Genomic DNA, 25,053 nt, shown 5'->3' with positions numbered 1-25,053 from the left:
TATTAATTAATTTATATATCATTAACTACTATCATTAACTACATGTAACTACTAGTAGCTGAAGACGCAACTACTCAGGATCTGAGCAAGCATATCCGCGGCATATGCTCCGCTATTACCAACTTTACCCCTCTAGAGCCACCCAATCATTAGCGACCACCGACCCTTACTTTTATTAATTTCAGTCAATGGTTCCACACAAAGTTATAAGGTTATAAAGTAAGGTAAGTAAGGTAATATGTTAGACAAATGTGTCTGTGATGTTGCCAGTAGGGCTACAGATTACTGTACGATGTTTGTAAATATCGATGTAGAGAAAGATTCGTGTTGCGCAATTCGAAACATTCCTGCTGTGTAATTCGAAAGGAAGTACTGCGTAGAAGATGAATGTTTTTGTTGATGTATACATTTCTTTGTCTAGTAACGTGTAATCGTTAACTGCGTAGCTGCTTGTGCCACCAGCTCATGTGCCCCCCCTTCCCCCAACACTTAGGAAGTTGCTATGCGAAACTAAGGTACAGGGAATCATTTAGTCGTCTCATTTCGTACCGATAACGTGGATCTCGCTGCGTCAGGTTTACAACGTATTATAACCTATTAGTGGCGTCGGTTTTTTATTACTTTCATTAGTGTATTTTTCGCATTATTCATTACTATATTTTTTACCATCGTTTAACTTTGCAACTTATATTTTTTTTGATAAAGGTGACGCGCAAGTAAACTCAAGCACTTCAAAGCAAGATTTCGCATGCGTTTCTGTAGTATCATTTAAGTATATTTAGTTGTGAACTTCCGAATTCTTGCAAATATTTTTCACTATTTATAACACGCGCCTATAGTGTATTAGTGGAGTGTATATCTCATATTCTAGTAACGAACATTCTTGCAAATGCTCGCATTGCATTCACGGTATTCGTAAACATTTCGAATCGAGAAATATCTTATAATTTTAAATAAATATTTTTCATACGTAAAAGAAAAGTAGCAGTATTTTCTAAATAAACGTTCGATAGAGAAAGGAAGAAAAACATCGAAACAATATTTCGCTTCTTTTCTACTCCCCATCCCACCCTACCCATAAACAACTTTATTTTTAGGGAATATTTGTGACCGCGTGCAATGCGGTTTGTACAGTCAGTGTTTGCTCCGCAAAAGTATTTTTCAGTATTTTCAAATCACGGTCGTTTTGATTAAATCCAATTAAATAATCACAAGCGAAAGTAATAAAATTTTATCAAACAATTTTGTACGCGACACTAGAGCTATTGTTCACCGGTTATAATTTTAGCGGTCGCGGTAATGTGGTCTTATTTTATATTATTTTGAACATTCTTTTTCGGTACTAGAGTCAGTGTATCAAGAGGACAAAACCTCTGCAGGAGCTCATGAATGTAAGTAGTTTTACATATTGTATTTCAATTTGTTCTATTTATTATATTTTGTTTGAAATATTGTTAATTGTACAATAAAAATGATTGATAATTTAGAAAGCTGTAAATGTCCTTTTTAATTGAAATAAAGTCTTAAAATCTTAACATTAAAGTACAATAAAACTGTCTGATACGTATCAAAAATCAGTGAATGTTTTGTTCTCAAACTTTCATATTAAAGTTTCAATTTATATACTTATTAGAGTTTAGTCTTTATTATTGTTAAATTTCCATGTTTATTATTGTGCATTAGCGATATTAATGATATTTTCTGTTTTGTTATAGACATATCACAGCTTGGACTTCTTTGTCTTCTTTGGGAATGCTCCAACGGTGGCTCAAAAGCCAAGAATGTAAGTACCTTTACATATCTTACTTGAATTGTGTGTATTCTGTATATTTTGCTTTGAATACTATTGATTAAGAAATACAATTTGATTGAAAATTTCATAGGTTAGGGTTTTCTGAGTGGAAAAAATGGCGGCATGCAGAGAGAACTTGTTTACGTCGCTCCGTACTTTGCAGACTAAATTATAGTGAAAATAAGGAAAGGTGACAAAAAAGTGGACCGGAGTGTTGTACCAGTGCGTGTGTGCAAAGTGCGCAAGAAAATTGGCGAGGAAAGGACTGGATGGGACAGGAAAGCAAGAAAAAAAATTCAGCGTTGTCGACGAAGCAGTAAGGAAGACAGATTCGGACGCTCACCGGCAGCGTCGCACTTAGACCGGGGGTAGACCGGGAGCAGCTATGCTACAGGTGCCGAGGCGTCGGTCATCAGGCCAAGAGCTGCCATGCTTGCGTGTGGAGGTGCCCGCTCTGTGATTCACTTGGTGTGCCCACCACACACAGAATGGGAGGGGCGGCATGCGTTCCGCCAAGAACTAAAGAGACAAGCCGGATTCGGGAGCCTGCTACGGACAGAAGGCAGGGTGATAACGCGAGAGATCGACCGCAAGAAGAGGAAGGGATGACGAGTGTGGCAAATAGCCCAGGGGAGGACATGGATATGGACTTGGTAAAGTAGATTCATGCGGCTCCCCCAGATCAACATGAGGCGATCATATACTAGCTCTATCGTATACTAGACACCTGTAACTAGGTCGAAGACCTGGACGGCTTAGTCGCTATAACATGGACGTCAGCACCGGGCATACCCGCCGCAGGGATCCTGCTCTAGCAGGGCAAGGAGTATGCCGCGATCGAGTTGACCGGGATGGTGGTAGTGGGCGCACATGTCTCCCCGAACAGTGGCCTGGTCGCGTTTGAGGAACTGAAGGCAGATATGGGTTGCCGCCCCTTGCGTGATACGGGTTATACACAGGCTAGGCCTGAGGGTATCCCCAGTCAAGTCGGAGGCCATAAGGTTTTATGACTACTGACGTAGGGGACTCCCCCGCCCGGCCTGTGTTTGGACATAAGCGGAGAGGAGGTTGAGGTAGGATCTCAGATGAAATGCTTGGACCTCATCATCGATAGAGAATGGACGTTCGGGCCGCACTTCAATCTCCTGGTTCCCAAAATGACGACGACAGCCAACACCGTATGTGGCCTGCTGCCAAATATCAGTGGGGCAGAAGTCGGAGTGCGCCGACTGAATGTGGGAGTCGTCCATTCTCGAGCCTTGTACAGAGCCCTGGTGTGGGCAGGGGATCTGATGACAAGTTGATACAGTCTACTTTTACTGAGGAGGCTTCATAGAACGACCGCCATCAGGATCGTAAGCGGATGCCGGACGATGTCAAATGAGTCGACGACTGTCCTGGCGGCGTCTCCTCCGTTCGAGCTCCTGGTCTTGGCGCCGCGACGAATGTTCGAAGACCAGAGGAGCCGAAGCTCAGGCAGGGACTCTCATCCCGCCGAGCAGGCGACCCGAGACATTCAGGACGAAGTTAGACGAGAGGCATGGGAACGGGGGCGCTCCCACCTAGTCATCGACGAACCAGATCTGGGGCCACCAAGCCGTTAGATTGGTATTGCGAAACTGGGAGGCTTGGAGAGACCGCGGAGGGTTTCTACTGTCCTTCTGGACAACGCAGGTGCTCTCGGGTCATGGAGTGTTCGGGGAATACCTGAAGAAAATCGGAAGAGAGGTGACCAGCACCTGTCATCACTGCGGCGAGGGCGAGGACACGGTCCAGCTCACGTTATGGAAGGCCCCACGTCTTACTCTACGATTGACGATTGGCGAAAGATAGACCCCTCGTCAGTTGTGAAAGCGATGCCGAGGGGGTGACAAGAGCTCCTCGCAGTACGCTCATGTCGCGAAAGCGTAATACTCGTAAAGGAACGAACAGAGCGGAAGAGGATGAGAACATACCACCCTTGCAGGGTTCCGCGCCGAAGGACGGCCCTACGCCATCCTAGGTGGTCATAGAGGCCGACACAACGAGGAGAATCTGAACCTTCTCAGACTTGCACGACGGCCCATGGGATAGCGTAGAGAGGGGTGGTCTCTCCCAATGCCCGAACTAATCAAGGAACGACTCCCTTAGACAGAAGAAAACGCAGAAGTGTTCCGGCAGTAATCCGAAAATTTTCTGGATCCCGGGCATTCCAGCTGAGCGTGGGGTGGTCCACCGTGGAGTTTTAGTCGGTAAAGTCCGACACTACCCCGCCGCTTCCAAGCTGGGTGGTGTGCATGAGAATTTCTCCACGTATTAAAAAAAAGGTTGGGGTTTTCTAAGACTATTCTTCTATTAAAATAAAAAAAGTTTTAATAACAAATTATAAAAAAAATGACTAATATATTTAAAAATCATTCGATTCTTGACTTCTGGATTTTAAACTTTTTTTATTAGTGTTTCAGTTTTTACATTTATGGATGTTTATTAGAATTTCAATCTTTATTATTACTAAAGTTACAAATGTAATAAATTTCCATTTTTCATTTCCAACTTTTCAAATAATCAGCGATCATTTATCCTATTTTGTTTTGTAACAGATTTTTCACAACCTCCATTTCCACCATTGGATTTTCGACAGTTCCTGCCTGATGTTAGTCTTTGAAATGATATTTGCTGAGATAGTGCACTATCGATGGCAACGTTTTCCGTTTCTCCGCTTCTAATGGTGAGTCGCATGCATTTTTGTTCCTGCGGTCACTCAATCATGTCGTAGGATGAAAGGTCCGAATCGGCACGGGTGATTGGTTGTATTATGTAGAACTTTTTGCGAGCATAGTGGCCGCGGGTATTTTTTATACCCGTGAATAGTAACATTTTTTTCATATCTTTATTTATTAGTTCAGGATAGGTCTTCTTGCACATCGCGGTTATAATCATTAATTTTTTAATAATTAGTTTAAACATATAAATTTGAGAATATATTCGTGGTACTGAAAAATATGTATAATAGTATTCGGCATAAATATTTGCAAAAGGCAAATATCTAGACGAATATACCTGTATGACATAAATACACTTAATCTTAAGCAATGAATTTTAGTATAAATAAAAGATACCGAAGCGAATCGTTTGAGCATTTTCTAGCGGAGAAATCGGATGTCCTCCGATTTCGTTGGAATGAAAGATGCAATATTCACTCAATGATAATGACGATACATGTAATACACGATACATACATTTTGTGACAATATTAAGTCACATTCTTTTATTTGACTTTGGATATAATGAACGTAAGTAGAATTTAAAATATAAATTAAAATTCATTTCTTTTCCGCACAAGAATGTGTGAAATTTTATGTGCAAGAAGAAACTTCGCGACAGGCAGATTTTTAAAACAAAGCAATGATTTTGAACACTGTTTCTGCATTTTCGGAAATGTGCTTTGACAAAGAGATTGCCGGAGATTATTTCTATCTTGGTAATACATTTAGAGACAATTATTCCATTTCATCGAGTCATAGTCTTTTTTCAATTAATGCTACTTTTTCGTTAATATTAAAATTTCAGTAATTTATTAAATTAATAAAGCAGAGTTATTATAATCCGAAACGAAGTAATGAAATGTAAAATCAAAGAACGTTAGTTCGTTAAATACAAATGAGACAAACTAATCATGTTTTTAGATTAGGATTTCCAGATTTAACAATTTCCGTGCCCATTGTCAGGATCTCGTTCACGTGCCCAGGTGCTACTTGAATGGGAAAAAGATATTGGGCACGATGACTATAATTAATGCAAAAATTTCTCAGCTGCTGACCATGTGTAGGAGTATCGTGCACGACGTATTTTCCACATTGAGTGTGTGTGTGTGTGTGTGTGTAATTAGGCTGTGGAATTGCGTCGTTTTTCTCATTCGCTACAACTCAAGATACGAAAAATGTGGAGACATATATTAATTCAAATTATGTATCAATACAATCGCAATTCGTGGTAATATTAGCTACACGATTAAGCGTAACCACGCTGTTAATATTACTGTAAATTACAATTATAATTCCAAGTTATCTGATATTTATTTTAACGATATAATTTCTTTAGACGTGTTTTATCATGTTTTGCGCAATGGTCACTAGCTTTCGTCAGTCGATTTCAGGAAAATGGTACTTAAATTAGAGTGTACATGTTGTGTATTAAGTTCGAGTGTCGGAGACGTCCTGGGACGTTCTCTCTAGTGTAGGCTCTTGCGCCCGGGTGTGATGTGTGAGAACCGTGGAGGTGGACCTCTGGTCGGGTAGACGCGTTTTCGAGTGACCAACCTGCTTCAGGGAATTTCATTCGAATAATCGACGGTAAAGCTGACACGAATGGAACATGTCATCGTCTCTGACTTTGCCCGTCGATATTTTTAATTTTGCGGTCGTGATCGCGAGTAGTTTTCGAAGCGAGCGTTAATATTGCTCGAGCATGCAGATGCGAACGGACAGCGATCGCTAATGGTCGTTGTTTATTCATGTGCACTTGGATCAGCGTCCGCGATTAATGTTTTTATTTCATCTTTGTACTTTATTTTTTGGTTTGCGATTTAGAAAGTCTCGAGCTTAGATGTAAGTTTCAGCGGGCATTGCGCCCGAAGAAAGAAGAGGTTACGAGCCGTGGAGGCCCGGCAAACTGCCATAGAAGAGGGCAACTACCAATGACTCCCCGTCCTCTGGACTATCCAGAGCACGGAAAGTCATTCTTGTTACTACTTTGTCATTATGCTCGCTTTTAGTATTTGTAGTAGTAGTAGTTCTTTTTTTTGGATGACGTATATAACAGATAGTAAAAGTTAAAAGACAAGTGTTCGTATGTATCTTCGGAGAAAGGGATGAACGTAACGGGTTAAAACAAAAACTAGCCGGACGAGAAGAGGTGGAGACAGCTCGGGGAAATCCCGCGTCGTTTTTCGTTAAATACTTGCCTAACGAACCTGCTGGCTCGTCCGGCTTTTGTCACCCTTGTTATTCGCACTGTGAGCGAACAATTACCCTCGACTCCTCCGTGATAACTGGCCGAAAACGAAAAAAATGAGGTAGCTTGAGGTGGGGAGAGGCAGCATCGAAAAACAGAATGATTAATCGTAGTGGGCTCGCGTACGTGTACTCTAGCCCCTTTACCAAGTGTACAGCGCGAAATTCAACAATGCTGGAAAATGAAAAGCCTCCGGTTACTGGGCGTGGAGATATTCTTTCTGGCACTTATACGCTTTCAAGTTATGACAATAAAAGGGCTAGTAAAAATTGGCGAATAGCGGTACTGGAGATTCTGTCAGCGGTGTGACGCGGTCAATGATGTGATAGGTTTTAAAAAGATACGATGCCAAAAGATTAAAATTTTCTGGGAGAACTTCTGAGGAATAGAATGTTGATAGATTTAGTAGTGGGTAATCTGATTATTGGTTTGCTCAGGTTTTTGTACTAATGTCGAGAATTGTGGATCTTTGAAGCCGAAATAAATTTATAGGAACACTAAATTTATACTGAGGATTAACATTAGAATAGTAATATATTTATTTTATGGACGATTTCTTATATATTCATCGATACACACTTGCACGCGTCTCAGCACTTTCTTCTATACCCGACTGTTAACCGACTGTACAGTTTACATTCCTATGTTTTCGAGACGCTGCGCACACACATTCTTCCACACACTACAAGTATCTCTACTACGCATTTAACCCAGTCCAGCACAGAAAATTATACATATCTCAACAACTAATTTATCATAAAATTTTTAATGATATTGACGATTCTAGCACTATATTTGTTTATTTATTTAATTCTACGGATATTTTCGAAACTCGCCATCAGAATTCGCACTAGAACAGAATTCCTTAAAATCTATATTAAATTATTCCATTCACAGAATATGCAATATGTAAAATGAATTTCATTATAATTGAAAACTTTTTTGATACATGAAGCTTTAATGGATAATGCATTCTGTAATGTTATCAGTGCCAATGGCGCATTGCTGGTTTCCCCTTGAATCGTATCTTTACTTTAATCATTGACTGTAATAGGATTCCATTTTTTCAAGCAAACGCGAGTACATGGTAGGAAACTGTAAATGAATGCTTTTTGCTCCACTGTTTCATTAAGCATATGCATTTTGAAATCAGAAATCGGAAATCGTAAATCATAAATCCAATCGTAAACTGCTTTAAATTGCCGGTTATGTGTATTACTATCGCACCGAGTCTCTAAAAATTCCAGAAGAGGTTAATGCAATTAGTGGAATACTGGATGAATATCTAGAGATATTGCTTTATTATTTTGAAAAAGATGAAAAAAGTGGTATTAATTAATTTACCAATGAAAGTAGAAGTAGACGTACTATATATTCGTTAATTCTATTATTCAAAACGAAACTATTTGACAAATTTAATTAAAGGTTGTAAAGAATCATGTGTCGCAACCATGAAGTTTAGACATGCATTGTTTCAGGACTGTTTTAAGTGAAATAAAATAAGCCATCGATAGGATTATTTATCTAACAATAAAGTAGGCTAGCATTATTCACAGAATAGTAGATTTCATAAATTTATTCTATAACACATCATGGTTAACATATGTGGTTCATTGTGTGTTGTCGCTTTAAATTCGGCGAGTCTCGAGCAATTTGTCTGTAAAAAGGAAGATTAGAAATATCAAGTTGGGATTAATTTTTAATATCGACTCTCTAATCGAACAAAATCAAGTATCATAAAGAACGACATGTACGAATTTAGCAAATACATACGAATTTTCATTTGGCATCAGAAGTACATGGAATAAAATTCATCTGAAATCTGATTAAAGTCTTACATCCTCTATTAACACGACACTTGGAGTGAGTAATTTTACCCTGATATTTACCAGGTTGCAAAGCAGTGTAGGGGGTGTGCATCAACGAGGTAAAGCATCCTGAACAGACGAACGTACTCGTACAATGGCCACTCGAATGTTTTTCGAGTAGTCCCTGAATAGGATCGCCCTTCTCAAAGGGAAGAGCCTCGAGTGCACGACAATTTCACTAAAGTTTGCATGAGAAAGTGGAAACGGTTAAAGAAGCCGCTAGAACCGCTCCTGTTCGCGTTCTCCTTCTTCGACCCTGCTACAGTCATTGCAATACTATTTTGTCCTATGTTCGCGGTTCGTGGAACTTAAAGAGCGATACAATCGCGTAGTTTCTTTTAACCCCTTCGGAATCGACACCGTTTCAACCCCTCCCTTTTCCCTCCCTCCCTGCCTGACACCCTTTCTAGTTGGTGAAAGGAACAGAAGTTTGAGCATCGTAACGTTCATTTTGCGACGAGCGCACGAAACATCTCGAGCTTTGATCTCTACGGAAACGGAGACGGTGATTTCTTCCCTCGCCTCCCCAGCTTTAGGAGCTGCTATATAATGATTCGCTTCTTTTTCTGCCTCGTATTTGTTCAGCCAGTTTTGAAGATAATTGAGAAATTGAAGTTACGGAAGAATGAAGGTAAATGTCAAAAGTAAACATTTTTAATAAAAACAAAAACAGTGTTTCGATATCGATCTTCCTCTTTATCAGTTTTCAAACATAATGAAAGTTTATCTATGCTATTAAAAGCTAAAAGACACGAAGAAGGGGCCAATAGTTGGCCCTATGGATTATTTTGATTTAAAAAAAAATTACAGATTCTGTACGTAAAGCTGCGATATCTCGGATCGTGGCGGAAAAATTGAGATCCTAATCGTACAAGAAAATAGGGGCTCCAGGAGGCTGGTTAGAAAATAAAGAGAGGGTGCTGTTTAACGATCAGGAAATAGCTATTTCGAAAGTAGATGCGTGATAAGAGCGGTACAAGCGGCCAAAAGTGCGGGTATCTACTGGACGTGTCGTGAAAATTACGTCGGCTCGAGATCATGATGAGTTCCGAGAGCCTAACAATAACAAGTTTGCCAATACTTCCGGGCTACGAGAAGAATAGTTTAGGTTACTGTGGCTTGGTAGATAAGCTAGATGTATGCGCCGAATACAGAAGTTTGTTGTCGGATTACGATCGATCTGTCTGTACTCACGATCGCTTCGTAATCTCCAAGTACCTGTACGTTCTATATGTTATGTCGCGTAAGACATCTGCACTCTATCTCACGTTGCTTGACAGCCAACGTCGTCATTCCGACCCTCAATAAACCTAAGGACCCACCATAATCCTTTAACTTTTAACTTCATTGTTTCAATACATGTTTTTAAGTTAATATGTTTGTCCTGAAGGATTTTCTAATTCTAGAAATGTTTTTGGTTTATGGCTGGTTTTTAGAAAAGTCCTTAGGTTTACTATGCGCTCTTAAAAATTATGGAGAAAGCGGATAGTGACGTAACGGAAAAAACGGATATTTATCTAACGGAAAATCCGGATTTTCCCTTAAACAATGACACCAACTAGCAACATTGGTAGGAGGTTTCCTTCCCCTCTCATCACTCATTAACATTGATAAGAACCAATAGACATCGACCTTACTAACGAAAAGTGTGAGCAACGAATCCACTTTCTTCGTTTAAAAAACACACCCACACCGAGCTTTTCTCCGCAATTGCATGAGAACGGAACATCAGTCTATTCAATTGCTACTTCTGCTATGTCAAGAAAGTCACCTTCGTCTTATATTCAACTGTAAGAGCCTTGCTCTACTACGAAAGAACATTGTGTTCATCTATCGTAGTTTCATACGTCAAAGTATCGTCTACGATATTTATATCATACGTAAGGGTGTAACTATTTAGTGTATTAAGTTATTGGAAATATGAATTTTATAACCCTGTTAATCGCAGTGTTGTACCACATCAATTACCCCTATTATCCCACAAGAAATAAGAGGATCGATCTGTTCGTGGTGTCGATTCTCATAATCGTAACGATAATTTACGACTCCCGTTGACGTGCTTTCTCGCGATCCCGTCTCCCCGCGATAGATCGAATATACATGGTCCTTCGAGCTGGATCACGTGCCATTGAAAAGTGCACTTACCAGTGACCATACAGTGTCACGTTAAATCAACATTTTATCGACTTAATCACCTAACCATACGAGTAGCTATCGGAAAGGAACTCCTCCCTCGCTAAGCATATGCGCGACCCCACACCGCACAATAACGAATAACAACCGATTCCCGGACCAACATCCAGTTCTTCAAGATAAGCTCGTTCAATCTATTAAACTAAAACATGGCCCACGCTGAACAGATCAGTACATTGCGGCGGAGACGAAGCGCCTTAATCGGCCGATTGACAATCACGAAGCGTCAACTCGACGAATATGAAGAGTCTAGACGGGTAAGCAAGAACTACCTAATATCTTGCCGCAAATCGTTCGAAGATCATTGGATGAAAATAATAGCGGTCCAAGACGAATTGGAAGCGTTAGACCACGAAGAAGCTGGGCGTGTAGTATCTCTAGAGCAAGAATATAACAACGTTGACACACGAATACTAGAACTCCTTGACTAACTACAACCATCAACCCAGTCGATACTCAAAAAACGCGATTCCGGCAATGAGTCCGAACCGATATCGATTATGTTACCGGAGATGCCCTTGACTAAGCTTGACGGCTTGTTAAGGTTAATTGCTTTATTCGCACACAACATCGATACATATATATGTCGAGTCAATACAATTGGGTAGAATGACGGCAAATCGTTTAATTACAACTGCAGATTTTAATTACAATGTTTTTATGGATTTTCCCGAGGTTTCAGAGGGAAGGCACCGGTGTCCTCTTATCTCCGACATATATTACACTTTGAAGACCTCGATAACCTTCTTACACGCACGCTTGTTGTCAAACAGACTATTCTAGATGCTTCTAACAGCTACCAACAGTCTTTTGTCTCAACTAATACCTGGACGTCCTCTGACGCTTACACACACATTCCATGTATAGTGTAAATGTATCATCTACCTAACACGGCTCCATCGAAGAATGGGAATATTTTTACGATACATTCGTGTCTACAGTTGACCGCAATGTAAATCTAACATCGGTTCAAAAGTTCCAATGTCTTCGAGCATCCGTAACTGGAAGGGCCTCACGAAGCATTCCGTCGTTGGAAGTCACAGATTCCAATTACTCGATCGTTCATAACATGCTGAAAGACTATCACCGTCGAATCTATATGCGGCATTGGGAATTGCTACGAAACTATCCTAAAATAACGGAGGAAACACCAGAAGCCGTAGAAGACTTGCTTGAAACAGTCAAGGTAAGTCTTAAGGTGCTAGAGAAATTAGGCGAGTCTATCACCTCAAACATAACACTCATCGAGTTGCTTTCATCGAAACTACCTTCGTCCATGACAGCGCACGTTGCCTAATAAAAGAATACCATCATACACACATTTGATGGAGTCTATTCAAACCCGGGCTAACGATGATGACCTCCGATCGAAATCGAATAAAACCAAAAGGTCATCCTATCAATCTCCCCATCACCAACAACACTTACCGCGAGGGCAAACATTCACCACAACAAACAGGACGTTGGTGTGTCCGACATGCCAAGGGCCTCACGAAATCAAGCATTGCAAGGCCTTCAAAGCCAAATCGGCAACCAAACGCTTTGAACTTGTAAAAAGGGCATCACTCTGTACAAATTGCATAGGCAGAGCACACTCTCTTACCCAATGTTCAGCTGCTTCGTGTCACATATGTGTACACTGACACCACACATATTTACATCGAGAACATACCAATGTCAGTTCCCGCGTATCAAGCGTACGATCATCGAGCGGTCAGTCGTCAAACGGTCGATCGTCGCGCGACAGTCGTCGAACGGTCGTTCGTCGAACGACCGATCCTCTCAGAGACGATCATTACCTGGATCGCCGACACCGCATTCTTCACATCGTTCGAAACGTACCAGAGAACCTTCGTGGAAATCTCCTCCGTCACCTACAAGGAGTCGGAAAACTCCTCCTCAATATGAATCTCGGTCATCACGGACCAAATGCACCGACTAAAACTCCTGGTCCAAACCCCAATCGGGGAAAAATTGACTAGCTAAACCGAAGACAAAAAAAAGGACCGAGTTGATAAATATTTCTCCAACCGTCACGCTGCATCATGATCTGTTGGTCACAGCACAGATCGATATTTTAAATAATAGGGCACAACCAATCCGAGCCAGAGCTTTCCTAGACACTGGGTTTAGTATGAACTTCATGAACGAAAAGTTCGCAAACTCCCTCGGCATAAGGCGAAGGAGATGTGCGGTCCCAATCGATGCTCTTAATAACTTAATCACTACGACGAGGCGCCACATCACAGCCACCCTTACTTCCATGGAGGGCACATATAAACGTACGGTGACATTTTTAATAATACCGACCATATCACCATTGGTCCGAAATCAAACAGTCGACCGTTCAACCATACAAATACCCAGGAATCTATGATTAGCCGATCCAGCATTCCACGGGCCAAGCCCAATGAGCTCGGGACCAACCTTAGCCTCGTTATGCGTCGGGTAGATCAAGGCAATTCATTCCAATCATACCGAGTTGTGCTTGCAAAAGATTCGATTTGGTTGGGTTATTGGGGGGAGCCCAGCCGCTCAATCGACTATACATTCATTCCACGCAATCACGACAGATATACAAACGGATCTCGCCCGCTTTTGGGATATCGACGAAAGACTGCCTACCATAAATCTCTCGGAATTGGAACAACTATGTGAGGAGTATCTCTACGATACTCTTCATACATGTCCGAAGGTACAAGAGGATCTGTTCGACATTCTAATGCGATTCCGCTCACATCAATTTGTCCTAACGGGCGATATTGAGAAAATGTATCGACAAATCCTAGTACGTCCAGAAGACCAGAAATATCAACTACTTCTATGGCGTAATTCCAACGGGGAGGTCGAAACATACCAACTCAACACCGTGACGTTCAGACTATCAGCAGCCCCATACTTAGCCCTACGGTGTCGAAAACAGTTGTCAGACGACGAGGAACATCGATTCCCGCGAGCGCCATCGGTTTTACAGCGCGACTTTTATGTCAACGACGCCCTCGCCGGAGCTGATACGAAGGAAGAGGTACTATCGATCAGACAAGAACTTACTGAACTTCTCCGATCGGCCGGCTTAAAGGTCCGAGAATGGGCTTCTAACGATAAGGACATACTTCGAGGACTATCCGAAAAGGATAAAAATCGTAGGTTACAATTGGGTGAGTCGCAAACTCTAAAAATACTCGGCATTTTTTGGGATTCCCATGATGATGCAATACTTTACTCGGTCGAAGCCAATGCCCACACCTCTCGTGTGACAAAGCGATCCATCAGTTCTGTAATCGCCAGAATCTACGATCCTCTAGGATTGCTCGCATCAGGGATTGTTAGAGCAAAGATCATACTTCAACGAGTCTGGTCGTTGAAAGTCGACTGGGATAAGTCCCTCCCAGCAAACTTGCATTTCGAGTGGAACCGATATTATGCCAAATTGCCATTACTTAATGATATTCGGTTCCCCCGCAAAACAATAATAAAATCAGCCATTGAGATTGAGCTCCACGGTTTTTGTGATGCCAGCAAAAGGGCGCATGGATCCTATATTTATCTACGTACATTCAATTCTGCCGGAAACATCAAGACACGACTACTCACGGCGAAATCAAAGGTAGCTCCACTCAAATCGCAAACCATTCCACGACTTGAACTGAGTGGAGCCCTTCTACTTACATCTTTAAACTCAACAATAGGATAAGCATTACCGGTCAAAATAAATCGGACAGTTTATTGGACGGATTTCACTATTGCTCTCCATTGGCTCAATTCGTCAGTACTGCAAGTATTTTCGGTTTATAGCTGGTATTTAAAGCAGTCCTTAGGTATATTGGACGCTCTTACAAACACGGAGGAAGCGGGTAGTTACCTAGTGGGAAAGATCGAATATTTGGCTAACGGAAATGCTGGTTTTTCTCATAAACAATGTCACCTACGAGCTACGTTGGTAGGAGGCTTCCTCCTCCTATCTTCAATTATTAACTTGGACTATAACCAGTTGGCATCGCGGATCGTTACCCTCACTTTTCCTAACGTAAAGTGTGAACAACAAATCCGCGTAGTTAGTTCAAAGAGGCACACCCACGCCGAGCTTTCCTCCGTAATAATACGAGAACGCTTAGGCAGAAAAAACTACAAACTCTCATCAGTCAACACATCTTTACCTGTCTCTATCCTTATAACAGTCACGTACTTAACGTATTAGTGTAACTAGTTTTTATATAACGTGGTTGGAGTGAATTGTGATTTATGTTAATTCAGTGTGTATTACATTGTGATTGCTGAATTTATAATAAAGTTTAATTAAAACAAAATTAATAGTTGTGTCACGACTCAGCTATTTTTTCATCCAAACCTCAAGTTTACGTGACAAGGCAAATGCTTGCGATTCTGGATGGGATTCTGATATGGGGATTGGTTTAGGGATCCTGTGTTTCGGAGGATGCCACGGTTGACAATTTTCGGTTGGGCTACGAAGATTTTAGACGAGGGTCGTATAAATTGTAACGAGGACACGGAGAATGTGGATGAAAGTAGAGCCTGAATGATTGACTGGTTTTGGGGAGAATGTTCGGATTCGTGAATGGTAGATATTTCCTGGGAAACATAGAATCTGAGTTTGGAGAGTTTAGTTTCGCGTTAAAGTTTGACCTTGAAGGATTTTATTCAGCTTTCTAGATTTCTTTATCTAGATTTCATAGAAAATAGTCAGGAGATATTTTTTTATAAAATACAAGAGAATGTTACCAAATAATGTAGCTAAAGAATACGGTAAAATAGATTCGAAAGATGGACTAACAGTATAAAAAGGATCAAAGTATACAAAATACGATAGCATGACTACTACTAAAAAGAAAAAAATAACATTTAGTCTTATAAATAAAAGTCGGGCCATATATAAAACTACAAATAAAGAATTGTCATATGATTATTTGTTTTACATTCTTTGTCGGAAACGTGCAGCAGGAGAAACCACGAATTTATTACAGAGCACCACAAATTGCAGATTATAAGGTTATAATATGAAATTGCGAGCGTATAAATGCTCTTATCGTAGCAGTGTCAATTTAATAAAACAAATAAAGCTTTACACGTTAATTTTACAAATTACAAACCATCTTATTGTTCTATTTGCCGTAAAACAGCATAATTATGCAATAGAAATTTATAATTTGGATACAATTTATCGATCCGTGAATAGTATTAGTTATTGTATAAGAGAGTCCACCATTGCATTATAATCCAAACAAACAAGGATGCTGACTTGTTCAGATTCAATATACAGAAATAAACAATTATCCTTTCCCTATAAATTAACAAGGAAAGTATACAATACCTTTGGCATTTATTTTTACAGTATATATGAATACTCATCGCTAAGCTTTCGAGTAACTGATTCAAATAACTGGCTATCTCAAGTAACTCTATCGTTGGTTGATACAATTATTGTCTACGCAAGCAAAAAACCACAGAGTATCGACGACAAAGAATCGTCCAGAATGAAATTACTCAATCGAACAACTGGAATCGAGTTCCCAATCGCCTTCCACGGCCCGGGAACAGAAAATTGTTCAATTATCGTAGAATTCGATTCTGCACGCGGTCTCGCTAAACCAACGCTAAGCAAGGCCGGAAATGAATCTACCATGTCGATTGCAGAAACACAAAACTCTAACTAACCGTTTCGCGATTCAAGTTTGGCAAATCGAACGAAAACCTCGGGCTCACATCTCGTCGTCCCGCAGAATTCACCTGCGGGTCGTAGCCGTTCGTTGAACACTACGAAGTTGGTGGAGGAGAGGTGATCGATGGTCCAGAATGAAAGGTCCAGAAAGAGGAGGATGTCACGTCGGAGACACAAGAAATCACGAAACCGATAGATCGCTGGTGATCTCCTCGCGTCGCAGTTCAAACGTTTTACGAATAAGGTGAAGAAATTGAACCTTGTATATGATAATAGAATTTATTATGCAAATCCAACAGAGTGACGGTTCAAAGTGTTACAACAGAATGATTCAAAGTGATAAGAGACTGATTCAAAATGTTTTAACAGGCTGGGCCGAACTTATTTTGGAGGGTTTTTATACTGGGGTTTTAGTCCCTGGGGGGGGGGGGGGTATCGTCTGGTGTATATCAGAGGCGACTATTCCGTTACTATCTGGTTATTGTTCCGATAGCTGTGGCATGCAGGATGTTTCGTCTACCCTCTGAGCGTGTGACATTCTTGAGCATATGACACGCGCGTGTATATTTAACTCGCACGCAGGGTGCCAGATATTACGCAAGCGTTAGGGTCGCTCAGACGAACTTTTGTTTCATTCATGAACATTCCATTTTTAGGACGAAAAGTGCAGATGGAAAATGTACGGGAAGTTTGTCCGTTTATGGAATTGTTTTACGTTGAATACGGATTTGTCTGGAGGGACTAAAATTGTTTGCGTATCGTGCTATAGGTTTTCATATAGGTACATTCCTCGTCAAAGAGATAGCCCATGTGAGCTATCTTCAATTTCTCAATGACGCGTGTAATGTTTTTCGTCTGTAACGTATAGGTATCAAAACATTATGAGCTCAGGATATGCGGTTCGTTGAAAATAATTAAAAATATTATGAGATTTAGTGTGTAACAAAAAAAAATGAGTACATCCCCCTTTATTTTCTATTACTTCTATTGTACGATTTGCTATCGATTTATGTAGTTTCTGAATATAATTTTGACTCAATGTATCCCATTCGCGTACAATTGCATTTTTTAATTCTTGTACGTGTTGACACTGTTTTCCATTCGCGTATACGCAGTAAACAAGTTCTGCCCAGCAATTTTTAATAATATTAAGGTCCGGAGAGCGTGCTAGCCACGGCAAAACAGATATATATTTGCACTAAAGTATGATTGGACCAATCCTGATGTGTGTACAGGTGCATTATCTTGTTGAAAGATGTAATCAGGCCCAGAAACGCGTTCTGCATGATTATTTATTTGTTCGTTGATTAAATTTATGTACCGGACACTATTCATTCTCCCATCGATGAACTTGATACATGTCTTGTCGAAATAACCGATGCCGGCCCAAACCATCACGCTGCCTCCTCCCATTTGTCTTCGAATTGCTGACATTTTCTCCTTTCTTATGTCATGAAAATAATATTGGAATCCATCAGGACCATCCAAGTTGAATATTTTTCGCCTGAAAATAGTACCCTTCTTCATTTCTTTTCCAATGCATTCTTTCTTTTGCAACGCGTAATCTTTCTATTTTGTGTTTCGTTGTTAACGAAGGTTTCTTTTTCAATTTTAGCCTCTTAACATCTTTGCAGTATAGTAGAATTCGACGAACACTTGAAACACTGGCACTAACACTAGATTTTTTCATTACTTCCTTCGTTGTTAACTGTGAGTTCCAACTTGCTAGACGCAAATTGCTCGCTTATTACGATCGGATAACGATGGCAACCGACCAGTGCTTTTCTTTTTATCATAATCTTCAACATTTTTTAAGAAATTGTGTATTACTTTACGATACTTACGATATTACTTACGATATTTTTGCTACTAATAATTGTTGCTGTTTTAGTTCAAGAATTTGCTTTTTTTCAGACTCGTTTAATTGTTTCCGCATCCCATACTTACAAATTTATATGTCGGAGATGAAAGGAAAACCGGAGCCTTCCCTTTGCAATTTTGGGAAAGTCCTCTAATGCTTGAGCCTAGATTTTATCATAGCTGTAATTAAGCAATTGTTGTCATTCGATCTGATTGTAATTGTTCGAGATTTGTGATAGCGAAATTGGGCTCGAGGTGACAACTGGTCGCCGAACGTAGCCACGGTCACGGGATGAGCGTTTTGCTTGACGGAGGTGTGGAGTGGTTGTATGGTTCTCCCTAGAAATGTGGTTGTGGCGGCATGCGGCCTCAAGAACGGGCCTAGCCACATGGGATTGTACCTTGGAGGTGTCAATATAATGGGACACACGTTGTATTAATAATCAAACTCCAGACAGAAAATGCCTAGAAACGGCGTTTGAAACTTTCTCGATGCTTCCAACGAGTATATATCAAACTTTAGGCAGGAACTGCCTAGCAACGGCAATTGGAACCTTCTCGATGCTTCCAACGAGCATATAACAAACAAATGCAATCATGCAGCGCGGAAAATTTCCATCAGATTATTATTCGTGCAATCGCCTTGGAGAGTTACACATCGAGCAGTTTTACCTAGCGTCTGAGCAATCGTATTTTGTGCCTAAAATTATTTTATTATGCCTACGCATGCTTGCTATTATGCCTACGCATAGTAAAGAGTTATCCCGTTGATCGTGGATTCGTCTGAACCCAAGAGCATTGTTAATAGCGTTCATTAAACTCATTATTCGTTAAACTTATTATTCGTAAAACATACTATTCTTTAATCTTATTATTCGTTATACTTATTATTCGTTAAACTTATTATTCGTCAAACTTATTATTCGTTAAACTCAATATTCATTATACTTGTATATGCGTGTAAATATAATCTCTGCTTCGTAAAACGATGGCTAATCCAAACTAAGAATTGTTACGCGCCTTAAATTCTAATGTTAACCCGACATATATAATATTATAGCGACACACGAGCTAGAGGACAAATCGAGCCACGTGTGGTCTTACCTCGGAATATCGACAAAGTTAGGATATACTGTAATAATAATAAGTAAACTTCGGGCAAAAACAATGTCGCCGCTTCGTGGAGCCGTCTAACAAAGGCGAATGGAAATTTACCGGTACCCCCTCGACCAGCATAAATAAACGAACGCGATCGTAAGGTGACCAGTTTTATCAGTCTCAGTCACGTGCGATCTCTTTAGCGAATTACACACAGTCTTAGCGAATTAGTACCGAGCATCTTAGCGAACATTCTTTTAACGACCAGTATCGAGCAACCTACGGTTTTCTCTGTATTTATAATTACTTTAAAATATATTTGACGGTTTCAATATCGAGTAATCTCGTCATTAAATTACCACACGTTTTACATGTTCTTTTAATAAACATTGTGAGTTTTAATATTGTTTAAATGTTAGTGTTTTATTATTATTTATCGTTGTTCGTTATTAATGTTCTAATTTGTGACTATTAATCATTTATTAATTATTTGTATGTTTCAGGTGCGTGCTATGTTGCATCGATATCCTGACGCTTTATGTAAATAAATAAAATTTTAGTATTGTAATTATTCTTGAAAAATCAACGAAATACGACATGGATATGCATTTGTTATAATTAATTTAACTTCTCTTGTTACTTTCATTTTCTGTATTGATGCGCCCGTCAACATGAGCGCTCGAGATAAGTTATCTCCGTTTCGGGCGTCGCTTCAAAACGGTTTGTTATTTGGATTCTTGAATTTATTATTTTAATTCAGACTCGTGTCATTTGACTTGTATAATATACATGAGGTGGCGTTTGGTGTAAGGTGCCCAAGAAATACTCGGCGGTGTTCAACAATATAATTTATTTAACAATCAACAATCCTCGATTACCACTGACTTTCTTGCTTCTCGATTATGCTTGTATCACGTAATATTCATGAGAAGAAAATAAAAGAAAGATTAGATGAGGAGGATCCCCAACTCTTATATTTCCTTTTACAATATTTATTGATTAAGTATAAGAATACAATAGATTTACAATATGTAACGTTAGCGTATAATTCCGAAGTATGACCGGGGGTCGAGAAGATTTGTCAAGACTGCGCTTTCTGGGTAGATGCTCGGCTTTTATATCCTAAAAGTATTGGTGCTAAAGGGCGATGTTGGAAGTTGTGGGTGCCGTGTGTAAAAGCTGATAATGGCTATCTGGATGACGTCATTTGAGGCGCGGTGGCCGTCACATTCTCCACTTCTTAGAATGATTTTGGTTCTCCAAAATCTTAATGTTTCTTCATTATGGATTTGTGGAATCGCACAAGTCCACATTCTCCCCTTCTTAGAATGATTTTGGTTCTCCAAAATCTTAATGTTTCTTCATTATGGATTTGTGGAATCGCACTTTGATAGGTGCTCATCTGAATTTGTTCCAAGTGTTGTGTTTCATCTTCTTCGTCCAAGTGGCGAATGGCTAAAGTGTTTTGCGGTATTTCTGTATATATGTTTAGAGGTGTTGGATTTGTTGCAATATTTTGGATGTTATTCTTAGTTTTACAACATAATTGTTGAGGTTATTCGAATTGTTGAGGTTATTCGATGTGTAAACAGAGAAAACTCGTGGATAAATTGTAAGGCAGAAAATATATTTGAATAGAAGTGTAATTATAAGTAAGAACATAATTTGAGCTGGTCCAGATCCGCACGCTAGCTGTGTTACCCAATAACTGAAAAACCCCGAAGTCAACGTCGCCTGTCTACTGTTTATGGTCTGTCTTCGTCGCAGTCTTTTGTCTACGCGTTGTCGATGGCTTCAGTGCTTGAGAAAACTAAAAAGACCACTTCAACAATAATAAATGAATACATAGTTTTATAGGTAAATATTTCAATAGATACCTGCAACATAACCGACTATTTGTAAAAATGAGAGTCCCCATGATTTAAGAGTCTGTATTCGTTAGTTGATTGATTTTGTCGAATATTTGGTCTAAGTTATTCTGATATTCTGGTATGTTACTAGGAATTCTAGGTGTTCTTTCGATTTTGTCTAACAAATGATCTAGTCTTGTATCATTTTCAAAGGGAATCGTCTTGAGCTTATATTCAAATGCTTTATTGATTCTGCATTGTCCTATCTTCTTTATATTATTGTTGAATATTATGCATATTACATTGCTCATCTGGTGACTGAATTATAGAAGGTCTCCCTATTTTAATTTGTTTCTGAGTATTATCACAAAGTACATGTATTTTTTCTTTTGGCATAGCTATATATTGGTTTTCAGCTGTTAATGGAATAAAAGTTATATCTTCGATTTTATAAACGGCAAATTACAAATGTTTATTCTTTTATTAAAGTTTATTATTTTTCACAAACTGACGTGGATAGATTTCTTGTCATGTGTCGCTTGAGTTTGTTTGCACATTGTAATTCCTATTTTTAGATTAGAATTATGATCGAGGTATTCATTATCAACGTTCATGTATGTATATTGTTGTGTAAAAAATATTGGATGTTCAAATACTGGCGCCAGAAATGCTTGGCCTCTTTTGGTTGGTATGAGCTATACTCGCACTATATCCCATGTCAAGCCCGTTAATAAGGGTACAGTTATTTTGAAGAAAACTTTGGTTTTGATAGCGAATACCGTCAATTTCGATATATCTAATGTGGTGGATGGAGTAGAGGATTGTAATATAAAATAACGAGAACGAGAGATTGCTGTCGCAATCCGTCAAATATATTTGGAATAAATTAATAAATATAAATATAAATATAAATATAAATATAAATATAAATATAAATATAAATATAAATATAAATATAAATATAAATATAAATATAAATATAAATATAAATATAAATATAAATATAAATATAAATATAAATATAAATATAAATATAAATATAAATATAAATATAAATATAAATATAAATATAAATATAAATATAAATATAAATATAAATATAAATATAAATATAAATATAAATATAAATATAAATATAAATATAAATATAAATATAAATATAAATATAAATATAAATATAAATATAAATATAAATATAAATATAAATATAAATATAAATATAAATATAAATATAAATATAAATATAAATATAAATATAAATATAAATATAAATATAAATATAAATATAAATATAAATATAAATATAAATATAAATATAAATATAAATATAAATATAAATATAAATATAAATATAAATATAAATATAAATATAAATATAAATATAAATATAAATATTCTCGAGAGACGCTCGTATAAAAGTATTCGCAAAGACAGTGTATGATTGCTCGCAGATGACTCGATAACTCGTATAACTCCGTTAATTACCGTTAATAACTCGTGAAACTCGAATAATAAATGACTCGCTCGCGACTGCTTCCTCTTATTTATACTGGTCTGGCGAGAGTCGGAAAATTCGAATTCGTCTTTGATCGATGGTTGCAAATACGGCGACATTATTTTGCCCGGAGTTTATTTATCGTTACGTTTTGTGCGTTAAGGAAGTGTCAATGTCCGTTTAGACTGTACGTTCGGAATGATTGTTAGTGTATACAATTATTCATCCAATATAGTGAATAACTAAATAGTAAATAATAAATAAATAGTAAATAGTAATAAGTAAATAGCTTCATAATATGTAACCTAATTACTAATCTTACAATTCACTCTTACTGTTGCTAATACATCTAATAAGTCTAAAAATTTCTCTTATATTGTTAATTCATTGTTTAATCATTCATAATTTGGGAACCTTTCTTTCGCGTGGAGGGGAAAATGCATTACGCACCACCGACAACCCGCGTCGCTGGGTTATGTGGGACTCGGCTGATGACAGTGCCATACCTACTAAAAACCCTCCTCTTCCAATCCTTCTTCGAGCGTAGGGTTACGTTGCGACTGTTAAATAAACATTATTTCGGCGAAACCCCATTCAACGCGTCTACTCCTTATCTATCTAATGCCTCCATTTCCTCGGAGATAGTCAAACATCATCTTCCCCATCTTCTAGTAGCTCCGCCTTTGGCCCTTTCTTGTGCCTGTCTGGCCTTCATCACTGTCCCGCAGAAGCTCCGGAACAGACCCCAGGTATGGTCGTCGACCGACACCAATGCGATTATATTATTCACTGTAAACATGTCGACAACGACATTCTCCAGAGTGGTACGTTGGACTGCCCATCTTGGACACCTCAGTAAGGCGTGCTCAGCATCATCTGCACACGCATTGCAATCCCAACATTTGTCAACGGTTTCCTTGTTAATCCTAACCCTATACGTGTTGAAGATACCATGTCCAGCCAACAGCTGCATGGTATAGTGATCGATATTTCTCTTCCTCTTCCGGAACGTGGCTGCATCCTCAATCAACCTATTTGTCCAATTGTTCGCGTTGTACCTGGTCCACTCACTTCTCCACTCGTCCACCGCCTCCTCTCCGTAAAGATGGAGCTGATTTAGGAGAACTTCTGGTTCGCCGAGGTCTGGCTGAGCTAGTTTCTTACTAACCTCGTAAATTCTCCCTCGCCACCACGCCCTTATATGAATGGGCATGGTCCCCGTCAACACGCACAACGCCGCATGCGAAACCGTTCTGTAGGCCGTAGAGGTACTTATCAAGGCCCTACTCTGTGTCCTGCAGAGATCTCCTACTGTCTTGACCTTGCTAAGCGCATCCACCCAGACCGGGGAGGCATACAGCACGACTGACTTCCATACCCGCTAGTACAACTTCCTACAGGCGTCAGAGGAGCCGTTCACATTCGGCAGGAGCCCTCTAATGGCGCCTACAATCGCGTCCGCTCTAGTACAAACTGCGTCTATGTGGTCACTGAATTTCTTTTCGGAGTCCGACACCAAGCCTAAGTATTCAACTCTTTCGCGTGTGATAAGCATCTCTCCTGTCAAAGTTATGTTAAAATTCTTTCGAACTTCTTTGTTTTCTGGAGATCCGAATTTTCACACCATTTTAGGATCGTCTTCATGTGGAGATTCAAGTTGACCTCCACACTTTCCTTCTTCTTCAGACCCACCGAGATAGCAAGGTCGTCCACAAACGCAAAAGCTCTCAAATTCACTCGATTGTCAAATCTGGTCAACAGGCCATCGTAAACTAGGTTCCACAGAAGCGGGCCTACCACAGAGCCCTGTAGAACACCAGCAAAAATTTGTTTCACGATAAGATCACTCGGGTTGTCGAGAATTACGAAACGGTCCTTGAGGTAGTTTACGAGTCAAATTGGGAGGAGGGGCACTCCTACGCTTCACCTCTTTCAGGATTATCTCCCACCGCATGAAATTGAACGCGTTTTTAACATCGATGCACATCACCCGCTCCGGGGGTACCACCTCCATCATCCTCTGTTATGTTCTCATTCGCGACGCCCATATCATCGATTAAGAAGAGTTTACCGATAATGTTCTCAGCCTGCTCTCTCCCCAGGTTCACATTCTGCTTGCTCCTTCTAAGCCTGGCTATGACTCTTTTATAAGGCAAGCCCCACGGATCGTGGTCGAGGGTAGCTGTGAATTCCTTCCAGGCAAGCCTCTTACTCGAATAGATAGCTAA

At 39.4% G+C, this 25,053-nt stretch overlaps 1 protein-coding gene and 1 long non-coding RNA gene across 2 annotated transcripts; one reads left to right on the top strand and one right to left on the bottom strand.

Annotated features, from left to right (window-relative positions):
• The first annotated feature begins 703 nt into the window (after positions 1 to 703).
• LOC143303514 (uncharacterized) lies at positions 704 to 20,374 on the top strand. Its single transcript, XR_013059905.1, has 5 exons — positions 704 to 1,391; positions 1,716 to 1,783; positions 1,884 to 4,098; positions 4,372 to 4,499; positions 19,984 to 20,374. It is a non-coding gene; the product is annotated as an uncharacterized LOC143303514 (long non-coding RNA).
• A 3,103-nt stretch (positions 20,375 to 23,477) lies between these two features.
• Positions 23,478 to 24,038, bottom strand: LOC143303543 (uncharacterized). Its single transcript, XM_076623938.1, has one exon. It carries the CDS (start codon positions 24,036 to 24,038, stop codon positions 23,478 to 23,480), a length of 561 nt encoding a protein of 186 aa, XP_076480053.1.
• Positions 24,039 to 25,053: the final 1,015 nt, after the last annotated feature.

This window comes from Bombus vancouverensis, chromosome 13 (genome assembly GCF_051014615.1).
Source record: "Bombus vancouverensis nearcticus chromosome 13, iyBomVanc1_principal, whole genome shotgun sequence".
Lineage (NCBI taxonomy): Eukaryota > Metazoa > Arthropoda > Insecta > Hymenoptera > Apidae > Bombus > Bombus vancouverensis.
Note: the sequence above shows the minus strand (reverse complement) of the source record. Positions and strands in the feature narration are given on the sequence as shown.